At 55.1% G+C, this 19,044-nt stretch overlaps 2 protein-coding genes across 3 annotated transcripts in view; one reads left to right on the plus strand and one right to left on the minus strand.

Moving 5' to 3' along the window:
* Nucleotides 1-480: 480 nt before the first annotated feature.
* CHRNA2 (cholinergic receptor nicotinic alpha 2 subunit) lies at nucleotides 481-9,112 on the plus strand. The gene is made up of 5 exons (XM_069008676.1): nucleotides 481-507; nucleotides 603-712; nucleotides 1,769-2,739; nucleotides 2,803-2,903; nucleotides 8,987-9,112. The coding sequence occupies exons 1-5, from the start codon at nucleotides 481-483 to the stop codon at nucleotides 9,110-9,112; spliced, it is 1,335 nt and encodes a 444-aa protein (XP_068864777.1).
* A 4,006-nt stretch (nucleotides 9,113-13,118) lies between these two features.
* Nucleotides 13,119-19,044, minus strand: part of PTK2B (protein tyrosine kinase 2 beta) — a 35,515-nt gene continuing 29,589 nt past the window's right edge. For both annotated transcript variants that reach the window (XM_069011888.1, XM_069011887.1), the window contains 6 exons: nucleotides 17,412-17,447; nucleotides 17,097-17,124; nucleotides 16,761-16,807; nucleotides 15,361-15,504; nucleotides 14,129-14,209; nucleotides 13,119-14,034 (listed from right to left, as the gene is read on the minus strand). In XM_069011888.1, the coding sequence (XP_068867989.1) occupies nucleotides 13,819-14,034; nucleotides 14,129-14,209; nucleotides 15,361-15,504; nucleotides 16,761-16,807; nucleotides 17,097-17,124; nucleotides 17,412-17,447 (552 nt within the window). In that variant the 3' untranslated portion in view covers nucleotides 13,119-13,818. The remainder of the gene's footprint in view (nucleotides 14,035-14,128; nucleotides 14,210-15,360; nucleotides 15,505-16,760; nucleotides 16,808-17,096; nucleotides 17,125-17,411; nucleotides 17,448-19,044) is intronic.

Below are 19,044 nucleotides of genomic sequence, written 5' to 3' on the forward strand. Positions count from 1 at the left end.
ATCCCTTTATCCCCTATCCCTACATCCCCCTATCCCTTTATCCCCTATCCCTTTATCCCCCATCCCTTTATTCCCCTATCCCCCTATCCCTATATCCCCATATCCAGATCCCTCTATCCCCCTATCCCTCTGTCCCCCATCCCTATATCCCCCCATCCCCCTATCCCTTTATCCCCTATCCCTTTATCCCCCTACCCCTATATCCCCCCATCCCCCTATCCCTATATCCCCCTATCCCTTTATCCCCCAATCCTCCATCCCTCGATCCTTGACCATCCCCTCCCTCCTCCCGAGCCGTTCCCTGCCAGACGCAATTCCCTGCTGCCCTCTAGTGATATCCAGGATATCCCAGGAAAACTCTTCCTTGGGCTGATCCCGAGGAGAGCTGGAATTTAGGGACGAGGCGCGGCCAGGACATTCCCTCGGGATCTCATCCCGCCTCATCCCTCTTTCCCACCGCAGGATGAGAAGAACCAAATGATGACCACCAACGTCTGGCTGAAGCAGGTAGGAGCTGGTCCCGACCCGGGAATGGGATTTGGGAATGATTCCAATGGTTGGGTGGATGGATCTCCATGGATCTGCTCCGCGTGTCCTGGCAGGAATGGAGCGACTACAAGCTGCGCTGGGATCCGGCCGAGTACGACAACGTCACCTCCATCCGGGTGCCCTCCGAAATGATCTGGATCCCGGATATCGTCCTGTACAACAAGTGAGCGACGCTGCCGGGATGGAGAATTCCTGGGAAAGATGGGAATTTCCCTTCCCTTTCTCTCCCCTTCCTTTACCCATCCTCATTCCTGCGGTTCGCATGATCCCGTTCCATTCCTGCATCCCATCCCATCCCTTTAACCCATCCCATCCCTTTAACCTATCCCATCCCAATCCATCCCATCCCATCCCATCCCATCCCATCCCATCCCATCCCATCCCATCCCATCCCATCCCATCCCATCCCATCCCTTTAACCCATCCCATCCCATCCCATCCCAATCCATCCCATCCCATCCCATCCCATCCCTTTAACCCATCCCATCCCATCCCATCCCATCCCATCCCATCCCAATCCATCCCATCCCATCCCATCCCATCCCATCCCATCCCATCCCATCCCTTTAACCCATCCCATCCCTTTAACCCATCCCATCCCATCCCATCCCATCCCATCCCTTTAACCCATCCCATCCCTTTAACCCATCCCATCCCATCCCATCCCTTCCCATCCCCTCCCATCCCATCCCATCCCATCCCATCCCATCCCATCCCATCCCATCCCATCCCATCCCATCCCATCCCATCCCATCCCATCCCATCACTTGAACCCATCCCATCCCCAATCCTAGGGAAAACCCTGACCTGCCCGTTCCCTGCTTTCCAGCGCCGACGGGGAGTTCGTGGTGACCCACACGACCAAGGCCCACCTGTTCTCCGATGGCATCTCCATCCCATCCCATCCCATCCCGTCCCATCCCATCCCATCCCTTTAACCCATCCCATCCCTTTAACCCATCCCATTCCATCCCCTCCCATCCATTTAACCCATCCCATCCCATTCCATCCCATCCCACCCCATCCCATCCCGTCCCATCCCGTCCCATCCCATCCCATCCCATCCCATCCCGTCCCATCCCATCCCATCCCATCCCATCCCATCCCATCCCATCCCATCCCATCCCTTTAACCCATCCCATCCCATCCCATCCCATCCCATCCCATCCCATCCCCAATCCCAGGGAAAACCCTGACCTGCCCGTTCCCTGCTTTCCAGCGCCGACGGGGAGTTCGCGGTGACCCACATGACCAAGGCCCACCTGTTCTGGGACGGGACGGTCAAGTGGGTGCCGCCGGCCATCTACAAGAGCTCCTGCAGCATCGACGTCACCTTCTTCCCCTTCGACCAGCAGAACTGCAAGATGAAGTTCGGCTCCTGGACCTACGACAAGGCCAAGATCGACCTGGAGAACATGGACCACCACGTGGACCTCAAGGACTACTGGGAGAGCGGCGAGTGGGCCATCATCAACGCCATCGGCACCTACAACTCCAAGAAATACGACTGCTGCACGGAGATCTACCCCGACATCACCTTCTACTTCGTCATCCGGCGCCTCCCGCTCTTCTACACCATCAACCTCATCATCCCGTGTCTCCTCATCTCCTGCCTCACCGTCCTGGTCTTCTACCTGCCTTCGGATTGCGGCGAGAAGATCACGCTCTGCATCTCCGTGCTGCTGTCCCTCACCGTCTTCCTGCTGCTCATCACCGAGATCATCCCGTCCACCTCGCTGGTCATCCCGCTGATCGGGGAGTACCTGCTCTTCACCATGATCTTCGTCACCCTCTCCATCATCATCACCGTCTTCGTGCTCAACGTCCACCACCGCTCGCCCAGCACCCACACCATGCCGCGCTGGGTCCGGAGTTTTTTCCTGGATTTTATCCCGCGCTGGCTCTTCATGAAGAGGCCGCCGGCGCTGCCGCCCCCCGAGGAGACGGGGGGACAATACGACCTCCCGGGGACGCGGCTCAGCACGTCCCGGTGTTGGCTGGAGACCGACGTGGATGACAAGTGGGAAGAGGAGGAGGAGGAGGAGGAGGAGGAAGAGGAAGAGGAGGAGGAGGAGGAGGAAGAGGAGAAGACCTATCCGAGCCATCCCGGCCGTTCCGTGGAATCCCACACCCGGGAAACCCAGTTCCGCTACGGCCAAGCTGGGAAGGCACCTGGGGGCTCGGCATCCCGTGGATTATCCAAGGGGAAGGAGGAGGAGAAGCAGGAGGAGGAGGAGGAGGAGGAGGAGGAAGGCTCGGAGCAGGGCTTGGCGCTGTCTCCCAGGATTCTGAAGGCCCTGGAAGGGGTGCAGTACATCGCGGATCACCTGCGGGCCGAGGACGCCGACTTTTCCGTGAGTTCTGGGATCCATGGATGGGGTCGGGAGAGCCCAAAAATGGGAAGGGCAGTTCTGGGATCCATGGTTGGTTCCCAAGATCCCAAAAATAGGGAGGGCGGTTCTGGGATCCATGAATGGTTCCCGAGATCCCAAAACTGGGAATGGTCAGTTCTGGGATCCATGGTTGGTTCCCAAGGACCCAAAAATAGGGAGGTTGGTCCTGGGATCCACAGTTGGTTCCCAAGGACCCAAAACGGGGAAGGGCAGTTCTGGGATCCATGAATGGTTCCTGAGAGCCCAAAAATGGGAAGGGCAGTTCTGGGATCCATGGTTGGTTGCCAAGAACCCAAAACTGGGAAGGGCAGTTCTGGGATCCATGGTTGGTTCCCAAGGACCCAAAAATAGGGAGGTCGGTTCTGAGATCCATGGTTGGTTGCCAAGGACCCAAAACTGGGAAGGGCAGTTCTGGGATCCATGGTTGGTTCCCGAGATCCCAAAAATAGGGAGGGCGGTTCTGGGATCCATGAATGGTTCCCAAGATCCCAAAACTGGGAATGGTCAGTTCTGGGATCCATGGTTGGTTCCCAAGGACCCAAAACTGGGAAGGGCAGTTCTGGGATCCATGAATGATTCCTGAGATCCCAAAACTGGGAAGGGCAGTTCTGAGATCTATGAATGGTTCCCGAGATCCCAAAAATAGGGAGGGCGGTTCTGGGATCCATGGTTGGTTCCCGAGATCCCAAAACTGGGAATGGTCAGTTCTGGGACCCATGGTTGGTTCCTGAGATCCCAAAACTGGGAATGCTCAGTTCTGGGATCCACAGTTGGTTGCCAAGGACCCAAAACTGGGAAGGGCAGTTCTGGGATCCATGAATAGTTCCCGAGATCCCAAAAATAGGGAGGGCGGTTCTGGGATCCATGAATGGTTCCCAAGATCCCAAAACTGGGAATGGTCAGTTCTGGGATCCATGGATGGTTCCTGAGATCCCAAAAATAGGGAGGTCAGTTCTGGGATCCATGGTTGGTTCCTGAGACCCCAAAACTGGGAATGCTCAGCTCTGGGATCCATGAATGGTTCCCAAGGACCCAAGACTGGGAATGGTCAGTTCTGGGATCCACAGTTGGTTCCCAAGGACCCAAAACTGGGAATCGTCAGTTCTGGGATCCATGAATGATTCCTGAGATCCCAAAACTGGGAAGGGCAGTTCTGAGATCTATGAATGGTTCCCGAGATCCCAAAAATAGGGAGGGCGGTTCTGGGATCCATGGTTGGTTCCCAAGGACCCAAAACTGGGAATGGTCAGTTCGGGGATCCATGGTTGGTTCCTGAGATCCCAAAACTGGGAATGGTCAGTTTGGGGATCCACAGTTGGTTGCCAAGGACCCAAAACTGGGAAGGGCAGTTCTGGGATCCATGAATGGTTCCCAAGATCCCAAAAATAGAGAGGTCAGTTCTGGGATCCGTGGTTGGTTCCCAAGGACCCAAGACTGGGAAGGGCAGTTCTGGGATCCATGGTTGGTTCTTGATATCCCAAAAATGGGAAGGGCAGTTCTTGGATCCATGAATGGTTCCCGAGATCCCAAAACTGGGAAGGGCAGTTCTGGGATCCATGGTTGGTTCCTGAGATCCCAAAACTGGGAATGGTCAGTTCTAGGATCCATGGTTGGTTCCCAAGGACCCAAAACTGGGAAGGGCAGTTCTGGGATCCATGGTTGGTTCCCAAGATCCCAAAAATAGGGAGGTTGGTTCTGAGATCCACAGTTGGTTCCCAAGATCCCAAAACTGGGAAGGGCAGTTCTGGGATCCATGAATGGTTCCTGAGATCCCAAAACTGGGAATGGTCAGTTCTGGGATCCATGGATGGTTCCTGAGATCCCAAAACTGGGAAGGGCAGTTCTGGGATCCATGGTTGGTTCCTGAGATCCCAAAACTGGGAATGCTCAGCTCTGGGATCCATGAATGGTTCCTGAGAGCCCAAAAATGGGAAGGGCAGTTCTGGGATCCATGGTTGGTTCCCAAGGACCCAAAACTGGGAATGGTCAGTGCTGGGATCCATGGATGGGGTCGGGAGAGCCCAAAATTGGGAAGGGCAGTTCTGGGATCCATGGTTGGTTCCTGAGATCCCAAAACTGGGAATGCTCAGTTCTGGGATCCACAGTTGGTTGCCAAGGACCCAAAACTGGGAAGGGCAGTTCTGGGATCCATGAATGGTTCCCAAGATCCCAAAAATAGAGAGGTCAGTTCTGGGATCCGTGGTTGGTTCCCAAGGACCCAAGACTGGGAATGGTCAGTTCTGGGATCCATGGTTGGTTCTTGATATCCCAAAAATGGGAAGGGCAGTTCTCGGATCCATGAATGGTTCCCAAGATCCCAAAACTGGGAAGGGCAGTTCTGGGATCCATGGTTGGTTCCCAAGGACCCAAAACTGGGAAGGGCAGTTCTGGGATCCATGGTTGGTTCCCAAGATCCCAAAAATAGGGAGGTTGGTTCTGGGATCCACAGTTGGTTCCCAGGGACCCAAAACTGGGAATGGTCAGTTTTGGGATCCATGAATGGTCCTGAGATCCCAAAACTGGGAATGGTCAGTTCTGGGATCCATGAATGGTTCCTGAGATCCCAAAACTGGGAAGGGCAGTTCTGGGATCTATGAATGGTTCCCGAGATCCCAAAAATAGGGAGGGCGGTTCTGGGATCCATGGTTGGTTCCCGAGATCCCAAAACTGGGAATGGTCAGTTCTGGGACCCATGGTTGGTTCCTGAGATCCCAAAACTGGGAATGCTCAGTTCTGGGATCCACAGTTGGTTGCCAAGGACCCAAAACTGGGAAGGGCAGTTCTGGGATCCATGAATAGTTCCCGAGATCCCAAAAATAGGGAGGGCGGTTCTGGGATCCATGAATGGTTCCCAAGATCCCAAAACTGGGAATGGTCAGTTCTGGGATCCATGGATGGTTCCTGAGATCCCAAAAATAGGGAGGTCAGTTCTGGGATCCATGGTTGGTTCCTGAGACCCCAAAACTGGGAATGCTCAGCTCTGGGATCCATGAATGGTTCCCAAGGACCCAAGACTGGGAATGGTCAGTTCTGGGATCCACAGTTGGTTCCCAAGGACCCAAAACTGGGAATCGTCAGTTCTGGGATCCATGAATGATTCCTGAGATCCCAAAACTGGGAAGGGCAGTTCTGAGATCTATGAATGGTTCCCGAGATCCCAAAAATAGGGAGGGCGGTTCTGGGATCCATGGTTGGTTCCCAAGGACCCAAAACTGGGAATGGTCAGTTCGGGGATCCATGGTTGGTTCCTGAGATCCCAAAACTGGGAATGGTCAGTTTGGGGATCCACAGTTGGTTGCCAAGGACCCAAAACTGGGAAGGGCAGTTCTGGGATCCATGAATGGTTCCCAAGATCCCAAAAATAGAGAGGTCAGTTCTGGGATCCGTGGTTGGTTCCCAAGGACCCAAGACTGGGAAGGGCAGTTCTGGGATCCATGGTTGGTTCTTGATATCCCAAAAATGGGAAGGGCAGTTCTTGGATCCATGAATGGTTCCCGAGATCCCAAAACTGGGAAGGGCAGTTCTGGGATCCATGGTTGGTTCCTGAGATCCCAAAACTGGGAATGGTCAGTTCTAGGATCCATGGTTGGTTCCCAAGGACCCAAAACTGGGAAGGGCAGTTCTGGGATCCATGGTTGGTTCCCAAGATCCCAAAAATAGGGAGGTCGGTTCTGAGATCCATGGTTGGTTGCCAAGGACCCAAAACTGGGAAGGGCAGTTCTGGGATCCATGAATGGTCCTGAGATCCCAAAACTGGGAATGGTCAGTTCTGGGATCCATGGATGGTTCCTGAGATCCCAAAACTGGGAAGGGCAGTTCTGGGATCCATGGTTGGTTCCTGAGATCCCAAAACTGGGAATGCTCAGCTCTGGGATCCATGAATGGTTCCTGAGAGCCCAAAAATGGGAAGGGCAGTTCTGGGATCCATGGTTGGTTCCCAAGGACCCAAAACTGGGAATGGTCAGTGCTGGGATCCATGGATGGGGTCGGGAGAGCCCAAAATTGGGAAGGGCAGTTCTGGGATCCATGGTTGGTTCCTGAGATCCCAAAACTGGGAATGCTCAGTTCTGGGATCCACAGTTGGTTGCCAAGGACCCAAAACTGGGAAGGGCAGTTCTGGGATCCATGAATGGTTCCCAAGATCCCAAAAATAGAGAGGTCAGTTCTGGGATCCGTGGTTGGTTCCCAAGGACCCAAGACTGGGAATGGTCAGTTCTGGGATCCATGGTTGGTTCTTGATATCCCAAAAATGGGAAGGGCAGTTCTCGGATCCATGAATGGTTCCCAAGATCCCAAAACTGGGAAGGGCAGTTCTGGGATCCATGGTTGGTTCCCAAGGACCCAAAACTGGGAAGGGCAGTTCTGGGATCCATGGTTGGTTCCCAAGATCCCAAAAATAGGGAGGTTGGTTCTGGGATCCACAGTTGGTTCCCAGGGACCCAAAACTGGGAATGGTCAGTTTTGGGATCCATGAATGGTCCTGAGATCCCAAAACTGGGAATGGTCAGTTCTGGGATCCATGAATGGTTCCTGAGATCCCAAAACTGGGAAGGGCAGTTCTGGGATCTATGAATGGTTCCCGAGATCCCAAAAATAGGGAGGGCGGTTCTGGGATCCATGGTTGGTTCCCGAGATCCCAAAACTGGGAATGGTCAGTTCTGGGACCCATGGTTGGTTCCTGAGATCCCAAAACTGGGAATGCTCAGTTCTGGGATCCACAGTTGGTTGCCAAGGACCCAAAACTGGGAAGGGCAGTTCTGGGATCCATGAATAGTTCCCGAGATCCCAAAAATAGGGAGGGCGGTTCTGGGATCCATGAATGGTTCCCAAGATCCCAAAACTGGGAATGCTCAGTTCTGGGATCCACAGTTGGTTGCCAAGGACCCAAAACTGGGAAGGGCAGTTCTGGGATCCATGAATGGTTCCCAAGATCCCAAAAATAGAGAGGTCAGTTCTGGGATCCGTGGTTGGTTCCCAAGGACCCAAGACTGGGAATGGTCAGTTCTGGGATCCATGGTTGGTTCTTGATATCCCAAAAATGGGAAGGGCAGTTCTCGGATCCATGAATGGTTCCCAAGATCCCAAAACTGGGAAGGGCAGTTCTGGGATCCATGGTTGGTTCCCAAGGACCCAAAACTGGGAAGGGCAGTTCTGGGATCCATGGTTGGTTCCCAAGATCCCAAAAATAGGGAGGTTGGTTCTGGGATCCACAGTTGGTTCCCAGGGACCCAAAACTGGGAATGGTCAGTTTTGGGATCCATGAATGGTCCTGAGATCCCAAAACTGGGAATGGTCAGTTCTGGGATCCATGGTTGGTTCCTGAGATCCCAAAACTGGGAATGGTCAGTTCTGGGATCCATGAATGGTTCCTGAGATCCCAAAACTGGGAAGGGCAGTTCTGGGATCTATGAATGGTTCCCGAGATCCCAAAAATAGGGAGGGCGGTTCTGGGATCCATGGTTGGTTCCTGAGATCCCAAAACTGGGAAGGTCAGTGCTGGGATCCATGGATGGTTCCCAAGGACCGAAAACAGGGAAGGGCAGTTCTGGGATCCATGGTTGGTTCCCGAGATCCCAAAACTGGGAATGGTCACTTCTGGGATCCATGGTTGGTTCCCGAGATCCCAAAACTAGGAATGGTCAGTTCTGGGATCTGTGGTTGGTTCCCAAGGACCCAAAACCAGGGAGAAGATCCATGACCACCCCTGGGGAGATTCCTGGTCTGCAGAGTCAGTCAAGGGTTCCTCCAGCTCCTGCTGGCCTTGGGAATGTTGGAGATCCCTCTTCCACCCGAGACCCACCTCAGGGGCCGCATTCCCACTTCTCCCAAAGTGGTTTTGGAAAACCCTTGGTGGGATCAGCTCTACCCTGGAGCCCTCCATCCCCCACCCCAGGATTTCTTGGAAAACTCCAAGGTTTTTCCCACGCCACGTGGGGTCTCCTCAACCCGAGGCAGATTCCCAGGAAGCCCTGGGTGGTCTCCTAATCCCATGAGATTCCCAGGAAGGGATTCCCGAGGGATTCACAGCCCTTTTCCACCGGCAGGTGAAGGAAGACTGGAAGTACGTGGCCATGGTGATCGACCGGATCTTCCTCTGGATGTTCATCATCGTCTGCCTGCTCGGCACCGTGGGGCTCTTCCTGCCACCCTACATGGCCGGGATGATCTAGGATCGGGCCGGGAATGGCGGGAATGGTGGGAATGGTGGGAATGGTGGCGACCGCATCCCGCTGGACGCTGGGGGGACGTGGAGCTGGGGAAAACCTCGGATGGGAATGGAGGGTGGAGAAAGGGATGTGGTAAGGGGTGGTCTGGGGGTGGTGGTGACCACCTGGGTGGGCCCATGGATGATGCGGGATATGGGCATGAGTCTGTAATCCCATGATCCCGTAATCCCATGATCCCGTAATCCCATGATCCCATAATCCCATGATCCCATAATCCTATGATCCCAGGAGGTTGTGGGGTGGGGATAATGCTTTGGATGGTCCATGCAGAAGGGACGCAGACATGATCCCATGATCCCACGATCCCACAATCCCAGGAAGTTGTGGGACAGGGATAATGCTGTGGATGGTCTGTGCAGAAGAGACATGGACATAATCCCACCATCCCATGATCCCATAATCCCAGTATCCCATAATCCCATGATCCCAGGAGGTTGTGGGACAGGGATGATGCTTCAGATTGTCCGTGCAGAAGGGACACAGACATGATCCCATGATCCCACAATCCCAGGAAGTTGTGGGACAGGAATAACACTGTGGATGGTCCATGCAGAAGGGACACGGACATAATCCCACCCTCCAATGATCCCATAATCCCATGATCCCAGGAGGTTGTGGGATGGGGATAATGCTTTGGATGGTCCATGCAGAAGGGACACAGACATGATACCATGATCCCATGATCCCACGATCCCACAATCCCAGGAAGTTGTGGGACAGGGATAATGCTGTGGATGCTCTGTGCAGAAGAGACATGGACATGATCCCATCATCCCATGATCCCATGATCCCACAATCCCAGGAAGTTGTGGGACAGGAATAACACTGTGGATGGTCCGTGCAGAAGGGACACGGACATAATCCCACCATCCCGCGATCCCATAATCCCGTGATCCCATGATCCCATGATCCCAGGAGGTTGTGGGACGGGGATAATGCTTTGGATGGTCCATGCAGAAGGGACGCAGACATGATCCCATGATCCCGTGATCCCACAATCCCAGGAAGTTGTGGGACAGGGATAATGCTGTGGATGGTCTGTGCAGAAGAGACATGGACATAATCCCACCATCCCGTGATCCCATAATCCCAGTATCCCATAATCCCATGATCCCAGGAGGTTGTGGGACAGGGATGATGCTTCAGATTGTCCGTGCAGAAGGGACACAGACATGATCCCACGATCCCAAAATCCCAGGAAGCTGTGGGACAGGGATAATGCTGTGGATGGTCTGTGCAGAAGAGACATGGACATGATCCCATCATCCCATGATCCCAGTATCCCACAATCCCAGGAAGTTGTGGGACAGGAATAACACTGTGGATGGTCTGTGCAGGAGGGACACGGACATAATCCCACCATCCCGCGATCCCATAATCCCAGTATCCCATAATCCCATGATCCCAGGAGGTTGTGGGACAGGGATAATGCTGTGGATGGTCCATGCAGAAGGCACATGGACATGTTCCCATGATCCCATGATCCCAGGAAGTTGTGGGACAAGGATGATGCTTCAGATTGTCCGTGCAGAAGGGACACAGACATGATCCCATGATCCCACGATCCTAAAATCCTGGGAAGTTGTAGGACAGGAATAACACCATGGATGGTCTGTGCAGAAGGGACATGGACATGATCCCATCATCCCGTGATCCCATAATCCCAGTATCCCATAATCCCAGGAAGTTGTGGGAGAGGGATAACACTTTGGATTGTCCATGCAGAAGGGACACAGACATGATCCCACTATCCCATGATCCCACAATCCCACGATCCCAGGAAGTTGTGGGACAGGAATAACATCATGGATGGTCCGTGCAGAAGGGATATGGACATGATCCCATCATCCCGTGATCCCATAATCCCACAATCCCAGGAAGTTGTGGGACAGGGATAATGCTGTGGATGCTCTGTGCAGAAGAGACATGGACATGATCCCATCATCCTGTGATCCCACAATCCCAGGAAGTTGTGGGACAGGGATAACACTGTGGATGGTCCATGCAGAAGGGACATGGACATGATCCCACTATCCCATGATCCCATAATCCCATGATCCCATAATCCCATAATCCCATGATCCCAGGAGGTTGTGGGACAGGGATAATGCTTTGGATTGTCCATGCAGAAGAGACACAGACATGATCCCATGATCCCACGATCCCAGGAAGTTGTGGGATAGAAATAACACTATGGATTGTCCATGCAGAAGGGACATGGACATGATCCCACTATCCCATGATCCCATAATCCCACAATCCCAGGAAGCTGTGGGACAGGGATAACGCTGTGGATGGTCCGTGCAGAAGAGACACGGACGTGATCCCATAATCCTCTGATCCCAGTATCCCATAATCCTGTGATCCCAGGAAACTGTGGGACAGAAATAACACTATGGATGTCCATGCAGAAGGGACGCGGTCACGATCCCATCATCCCATGATCCCATGATCCCACAATCCCAGGAAGTTGTGGGACAGGGATAACGCTATGGATTGTCCATGCAGAAGGGACATGGACATGATCCCATCATCCCATGATCCCATAATCCCATGATCCCAAGAGGTCCCTGCTCTGCCCACGTGTTGCCCCTCTCCAACCCCCCGAACAAGCGGCTTCTTCCCACCCCATCCCCCACCGGAGCTCGGGAGGGAGATGGGAACATCCCACCTGGAAATGGGGGCGGCTCAGATGGGAAAACCCACCTGGATGGTGCCCACGGATCCCGGGATCTCTGGGATGCTGCCGGGTTTGGCTGGAACGGCGGGAATCTGCGCTCCTGGATCCATCCCAGTGCTCCCCAGCCCAACTCGGATCCCAAATCTCCCGCCTCTGACACCTGCTGCAATCCAGCTTGGAATTCCCAGCTTCCAGAAATCCTCCACCACCCTCCCGGGAGCGCCTGCTCCCTTTTTCCACGCCCTGAGAGACACCGGGATTTTTCCTGATCCCTTTTCCCTCCTGGAGCAGGACCGGGAAGCTTTCAGGGAACGCTTTGCGCATTCCGGAGTGAAACGAGCCGGGATAAATGGGGCCACGGCAGGACAGGCACATCCCGAGGGGGGTGTCCCTGCCACTTCCGGAGCCTCCGGAGCCGGCAGACGGATCAGGCGTGGGGACACGTGGGGGGAGTGTCCGACCTGGATCAGACCAGGAGCTCCTGGACACGGAGAGGGATCTCCTGGTTCGGTTGGAGCTGCGGCATTCCGGGGCGGGGGGAGGATGGGGATGAGCCGGCACGGATAGAATCCGGGAATTATGGAATTCTTTAGGTTGGGAAAGCTCTCGGAGGTGGAGTCCGAGCATTCCCAGCACTGCCAAGGCCACCCCTGATCCGTGTCCCCCCCCCAATCCACGGGGATTTCAATCCATCCGGGAATGGGGATTCATCCACCACTGCCCAGGGCTGGAAAACCCTTTCCAGGCAGGAATTGTTCCCAATATCCCATAAACCTCCCCTGGCACAGCTGGAGGCCGTTCCCTCTCATCCCATCCCTCATTCCCTGGGAGCAGATCCCGATCCCACCTGGCTGCACCTTCCTGGCCGGGAATTCCAGAGGGAAAGGTCCCTCCGGAGCCTCCTCTCTTCCAGGCTGAGCTTTCCCAGCTCCCTCAGCCGCTCCGGGTGCTCCAGCCCCATTCCCAATCCATTCCCTTCCCCGGACACGCTCCAGCCCCTCCAGATCCTTGGAATGAGGAGCCACCATCCCAAGATCCGGGGTGACCCCAGGTGTGGCCTTGACCCCACCGCCCCTCTTTTGGGAGAAGCCCCACTTGGGGCAGGAATTCTCATCCCATTCCACAATCCAGGACTCCATTCCCACTATCCCAAGGAGAAGCCTGGGAGCTCCGAGCATCCCAACCGTTCCTCTTTCCAAGGAAGTTCCAAGGACTGCGGGGGGGGGGGGAAGGGGTGACAGGAAGGACAGGCCACGGCAGGATTTGGCGCATGGTTTATCTCAGCCGGAATAAACTGGGAAAACTGCGGGAAAAACGCTGGGGAAAAGCCCGAACCGCCCGGTTCCCAACCGGAAGCACAAACCCGACGGAGCCGCGGTTTTGCCGGCGGCGCTTACACAAAGCTCGGGAAAAACGCAGCTGGAAGAGGCACCGTTCTCCAGGTTTGTGCCCCCCCCCCCCAAGGCCGCGATCCGTGGGGGGCCCAATCCCTCCCTGGATTCCGCAGGCTCCGGAAGCGGCTCCCGCTTCCCGTCATTAAATAAACTCTTCTATACAATGCGCGAGGAAAACGCCGACGCTCCCTGCGGACGCCGCTCCCGCGGGAATTCCAGCTCCCCCCCCAAAATCCGTACCCTCGGCTCCCGGCACGCTCCAGGTCCCTGTCCCGCCGTGCCGCCCGCGGCCGTCCGTGCTTGGAGGATGGATCCACGGATGCGCCGGCAGCCGGGAAGCCGCCGAGCCGGAGGAATCTTCATCCGCCCCTGGCACGGCCGGATCCCTCCCCAAGCCCTTTTTCCAGGGAAAAAAAAAAACCCCACCGGATGCCTCCCGTCTTCCGAAGAGCAACGAGACACTTACAGACACGAGCGGCTGCAGGAGGAGCGGGAAGAGGGAGAGCGGGAAAACCGCGGGAGACACACAAAAGCCGACTCCTCCCGGATCCACCGGCATCGCTCCGGCCTTCCCCTCATTCCGAGCACGGCTTCGCCAGGTTGGCCTGGAGCTTGGCCTGATCCACGGCATCCAGGAGGTTCTTGGCGTCCACGGCCAGGGTGTGGGAAGCCGTCAGCATCTGCCGCTGGAATTCCGTGCTCAGGGAAGTGCCGGAATTCTGCTGCGCCAGGCGCATCTTGCTGATGAGGTTGGCCAAGTCCTTGTTGAGCAGCTTCTGGGTGCCCTCGATCTGGGTGGGATTTTTTGGGAATTCAGACCGGGGATCCGGCCGGAATGTCACCCCACACCCCGCCCTCCCCCGTTCCCGCCATTCCCGCTCGTACCTCGGTGCGGGAAGTGGAGGGAAGGTTGGGAAGGATCTCGTCGACGCTCCCGATCAGCTTCCGTAGGGAAAGGCCGATGTTCTGCGGGAAGGAAGGGTTGGGATGGAGCCCGGGATGGATCCAGGTGCTTCCCAGTGGGAATTGTTTGGGGGGCTGAGGGGAGGATTCCATTTGGGAGAGGGGAGTGGTGGGAGAATCGCCAACTGTTGATCCAAGGATCCAATGGAGGAGCTGGGAATGCTGGAATTGCTCCCACCATTGATCCAAGGATCCAATGGAGGAATTGGGAATGTTGGAGACTCTCCCATTATTGATACAATGGTTAAATGGAGGAACAGGGAATGCTGGAATTGCTCCCACCATTGATCCAAGGATCCAATGGAGGAACTGGGAATGCTGGAGTTGCTCCCACCATTGATCCAAAGACTCAATGGAGGAACTGGGAATGCTGGAGTTACTCCCACCATTGATCCAAGGATCCAATGGAGGAGCTGGGAATGCTGGAGTTGCTCCCACCATTGATCCAAGGATCCAATGGAGGAACTGGGAATGCTGGAATTGCTCCCACCATTGATCCAAGGATCCAATGGAGGAGCTGGGAATGCTGGAATTGCTCCCACCATTGATCCAAGGATCCAATGGAGGAACTGGGAATGCTGGAGTTGCTCCCACCATTGATCCAAGGATCCAATGGAGGAGCTGGGAATGCTGGAATTGCTCCCACCATTGATCCAAGGATCCAATGGAGGAATTGGGAATGTTGGAGACTCTCCCATTATTGATACAATGGTTAAATGGAGGAACAGGGAATGCTGGAATTGCTCCCACCATTGATCCAAGGATCCAATGGAGGAACTGGGAATGCTGGAATTGCTCCCACCATTGATCCAAGAACCCAAGGGAAGAGCAAGGAATTGGTCCAAGGACCAATGGAGGAGCTGGGAATGCTGGAATTGCTCCCACCATTGATCCAAGGATCCAATGGAGGAACTGGGAATGCTGGAGTTGCTCCCACCATTGATCCAAAGACTCAATGGAGGAACTGGGAATGCTGGAGTTACTCCCACCATTGATCCAAGGATCCAATGGAGCAGCTGGAAATGTGGGAATCGCTCCCTCCCATGGACACAAGCCCTTCCCAAGAAGGACACTTGGTGGGAACCACTCAGGAGACTCCTTCCCACCTCCCTCTCCCCTCTCCCATCGAATTCCAGGGGTTATCCCGTCCCTACCTTGACCACCAGGATGTATCCGTCGGGAGGCACGAGGCTGATCTCGTTCTTCAGCTGCAGCACAGCCCGGACCAGATCCATGACATTCCCGTACACGGGATCATCCGTGCGGTCCAGGTTGGCCGTGGGCGCCGGCTGGATGGACTGCCAGGGAAGCAGGGATAGGGCGGGATCAGACGGATCCCGGGAAAAACAGGGAAAGGGCGACATCTGTCTGCAGAGGGTGCAGTGTTCCCATCCCTGGAAGGGGCCAAGGAAAGGTTGGACCGGGCTTGGAGCTACCTGGGATAGGGGAATTCCCTGCTCATGGAATGGGATGGGATTGAAGGTCCCTTCCCATCCAAAGCATTCCGGGATTCTGGGCTCCAGGACATGCAGAATGCATCCCGAGGGATTTTTATGGAAGTCGGGGATGGGAAAGGGAGGAAAAGGGAAGGAAGACCCTTCCTGAAGTCCTGAGAATCCCAGGGAAGCCTCTTGTTCCCGAAATTCCGTCCCAGAGAGGAGTTGGGGTGGGGATGGATTCAATCCCAGGCTGGGAGAGCTGGGAATGTTCAGCAGGAGAAGGGAAGGATCCAGGGAATCCTCGGAGCCGCTTCCTGAGCCTAAAGGGGCTCCAGGAGAGCTGGGATTTGGGATTTGGGCTGGAGGGGCAGGAGGCAGGGAATGGCTTCCCAGTGGGAAAGGGGAGCTTGGGGTGGGATCTTGGGAAGGAATTCCCGGCTGGGCTGGAATTCCCAGGGAATGCCCGGATCCCTGGCAGTGCCCAAGGAAAGGCTGGAGCAGCCTGGGATCATCGGGGGAGGGGCCGGGCTGGGAATGGGATGGGATTGAAGCTGCGTGGATCCCAGGCAAAGCATCCCGGGATTCTGGGATCCAGGAGGCTGCGAATCCATGCCCAGGGGTTTTTCTGGGAGTCGGGGATGGGAAAGGGAAGGGAGACCCTTCCTGGAGTGCCGAGATTGCCAGGGAAGGGCCTGGAGGCCGGAATTCCTTCCCGCAGAGGAGTCGGGATGGGGCTGGATCCAATGCCAGGCTGGGAGAGGCGGGAATGGAGGGATTTCCCTGGGAAAGGGGAGCTCGGGCTGGGATCTTGGGAAGGAATTCCCGGCTGCGCTGGAATTCCCTGGCTGCCCCTGGATCCCTGGGAGTGTCCAAGGAAACGTTGGAGCATCCTGGGATCATGGGAGGGGTTCCTGGGATGAGCTTTAAGGTCCCTTCCCACCCAAACCATTCTGGAATTCTTTGGGAAGCCCCAGTCAGTCCCACCCACGTCCCGGCCATGATCCCGATCCTGCTGGGTCTGTCTGACCCCTTTGGCGCTGGGAAGAGCAGGAAAATTCCCATCCCGTGGATTCCGGAGGTGGGAAAGGAGGTTCAGGAGCCATCCCAGGTCTTACCTGAGCCCCAAGTCTCGGAGGTTTTTGGGGGGGCCCCGTGAATTGCGCTGCGCCAGGAGCAAGGAAAAAGCAGGAAAATCATTCCAGCGGATCCCACGGAAACGCGGGAATGCCGAAGGATCCACGGGATCTGCGCCACATCCCCTCCCTCAGCCTCCCTGCCCCATCCCAGCTTCCCACGGGATCTCATTCCCATGGCCAGGAGAAGCAGCCCCTCCCCTAAAGGTGCCCCCCCGGGAATGTGGGATTTCACTCCTGGAGCATCCAGGGAAACATTCCCGAGGCTCCCGGCAGCCCAAAGTGGGAATTCCAGGGTGGGAATCACCGGGAACTCACTGTAATCCGTCTCCTTCTCCGGCAGCAGCTGTGGAGGGGGAAAAAATTTGGGAATTAGGGGCTCCAAATCCAGGAGGGAGGGAGGGAAGAGCGAGGAGGCGTCGCCATTCCCTCCTGGATTCCCGGGATCCAGCCCTCCCAGGATCTCCCGATTTCAGGATAATTATCCCAAATAAAGAAATAAATAAATAAATATTTATCAGCCAGCCGCGGGAAAGGGAATGAGGAGCTCCAGTTATTCCCAAAAAAAAAAAAAGGGAGTGGACCCAAAATTCCCCCGGCCTGGATTTTCCAGGGATCACTGGAATCGCTCACCGGAGGAACGTTGTTGTTCATGAACACGGTGGGGTCCTGGAAAAGGGGGAAAAGCTGGTGTGAGGCATGGGAAAAAGGGGGAAAAGGGGGGCATGGGGGGAAAAGGGGGAAAAGGGGGGAAAAGGGGGGAAAAGGGGGGAAAAGGGGAATAAAGAAAAAAAAGGGAAAAGTGGGGGGGAAAGGGGCAAAAAAGGGGGAAAAAAAAGATGGGAAAAAGGGGGGAAAAAGAAGGGAAAAAAGAGGGGGAAAAAAGAGGGGAAAAAAAGAGGGGAAACGGGGGGGGAAAAGGGGAAAAAAGGGAAAAAAGGGGAAAAAAGGGGAAAAAAGGGGAAAAAAGGGGAAAAAAGGGGAAAAAAGGGGAAAGGGGGAAAAGGGGAAAAAGGGGAAAAAAGGGGAAAAAAGAGGAAAAAAGGCAAAAAGGGGGAAAGGCAGGAAAAATGGGGGGAAAAGGGGGGAAAAGGGGGGAAAGGGGGAAGAAGGGGGAAGAAGGGGGAAAAAGGGGGAAAAAGGGGGAAGAAGGGGGAAAAAGGGGGAAAAAGGGGGAAAAAGGGGGGAAAAGGGGGAAAAGGGGGAAAAGGGGGGAAAGGGGGGAAAGGGGGGAAAAGGGGGAAAAGGGGGAAAAAGGGGAAAGGGGGGAAAAGGGGGGAAAAAGGAGGAAAAGGGAGAAAAAGGGGGGAAGGGGGAAAAAGGGGAAAGGGGGGAAAAGGGGGGAAAAGGGAGAAAAAGGGGAAAAAGGGGGGAAAGGGGGGAAAGGGGGGAAGGGGGGGAAAAGGGGGAAAAGGGGGAAAAGGGGGAAAAAGGGGGAAAACGGGGGAAAACGGGGGAAAACGGGGGAAAACGGGGGAAAACGGGGGGAAAAGGGGGAAAAAGGGGGAAAAAGGGGGAAAAAGGGGGAAAAAGGGGGGAAAAGGGGGGAAAAGGGGGGAAAAGGGGGGAAAAGGGAAAAAAAGGGAGAAAAAGGGAGGAAAAGGGGGGAAAGGGGGAAAAAGGGGGGAAAGGGGGAAAAAGGGGGGAAAGGGGGGAAAAGAATAAAAGGCAAAAATATGGGGGAAAAGGGGGGAAAAGGAGGAAAGGGGGAAATAAAGGGGAAAAGGGGGGAAAAAAGGGGAGGAAATTGGGGAAAAAATGAGGAAAATGGGAGGGAAAAGGGGAAAAAAGGGTGTCTAATTTCTGGGAGACTCGTGGAACATTTCCTTGGAAGGGAATAGTGCGGGACCCCGGAATATGGGATGGGAAGGGGAATTCTGCCCAGGAACCCCGAATCTGCTTGATCAAAATCCCGATTCCAAAATTATTTGAATAATTAATTCAGACGCGACTGAAAGTGTCTTAAAATTGCCGAAAATTCCAAACATTCCTTTGGACGCGGAGCAGCTCCGAGGGGGTTTGATAGGGATGGAAAAGGTTTGGTTGGTGGAGGAGCCATTTCTCCATGGAAAACTGGGATTTTCCAGCCAGGAATGGTTCTTCCAACCTCCTTCATCCTTGGGAGGGTGGAGATGGAATTCCCAGAGAAGCTGGGGCTGCCCCCGGATCCCTGAGAGTGGCCAAGGAAAGGCTGGAGCAGCCTGGGATCATCGGGGCAGGTGCTGGGATGGGAATGGGATGGGATTGAAGCTGCGTGGATCCCAGG

This window comes from Aphelocoma coerulescens, chromosome 3 (genome assembly GCF_041296385.1).
Source record: "Aphelocoma coerulescens isolate FSJ_1873_10779 chromosome 3, UR_Acoe_1.0, whole genome shotgun sequence".
Taxonomy (NCBI): domain Eukaryota; kingdom Metazoa; phylum Chordata; class Aves; order Passeriformes; family Corvidae; genus Aphelocoma; species Aphelocoma coerulescens.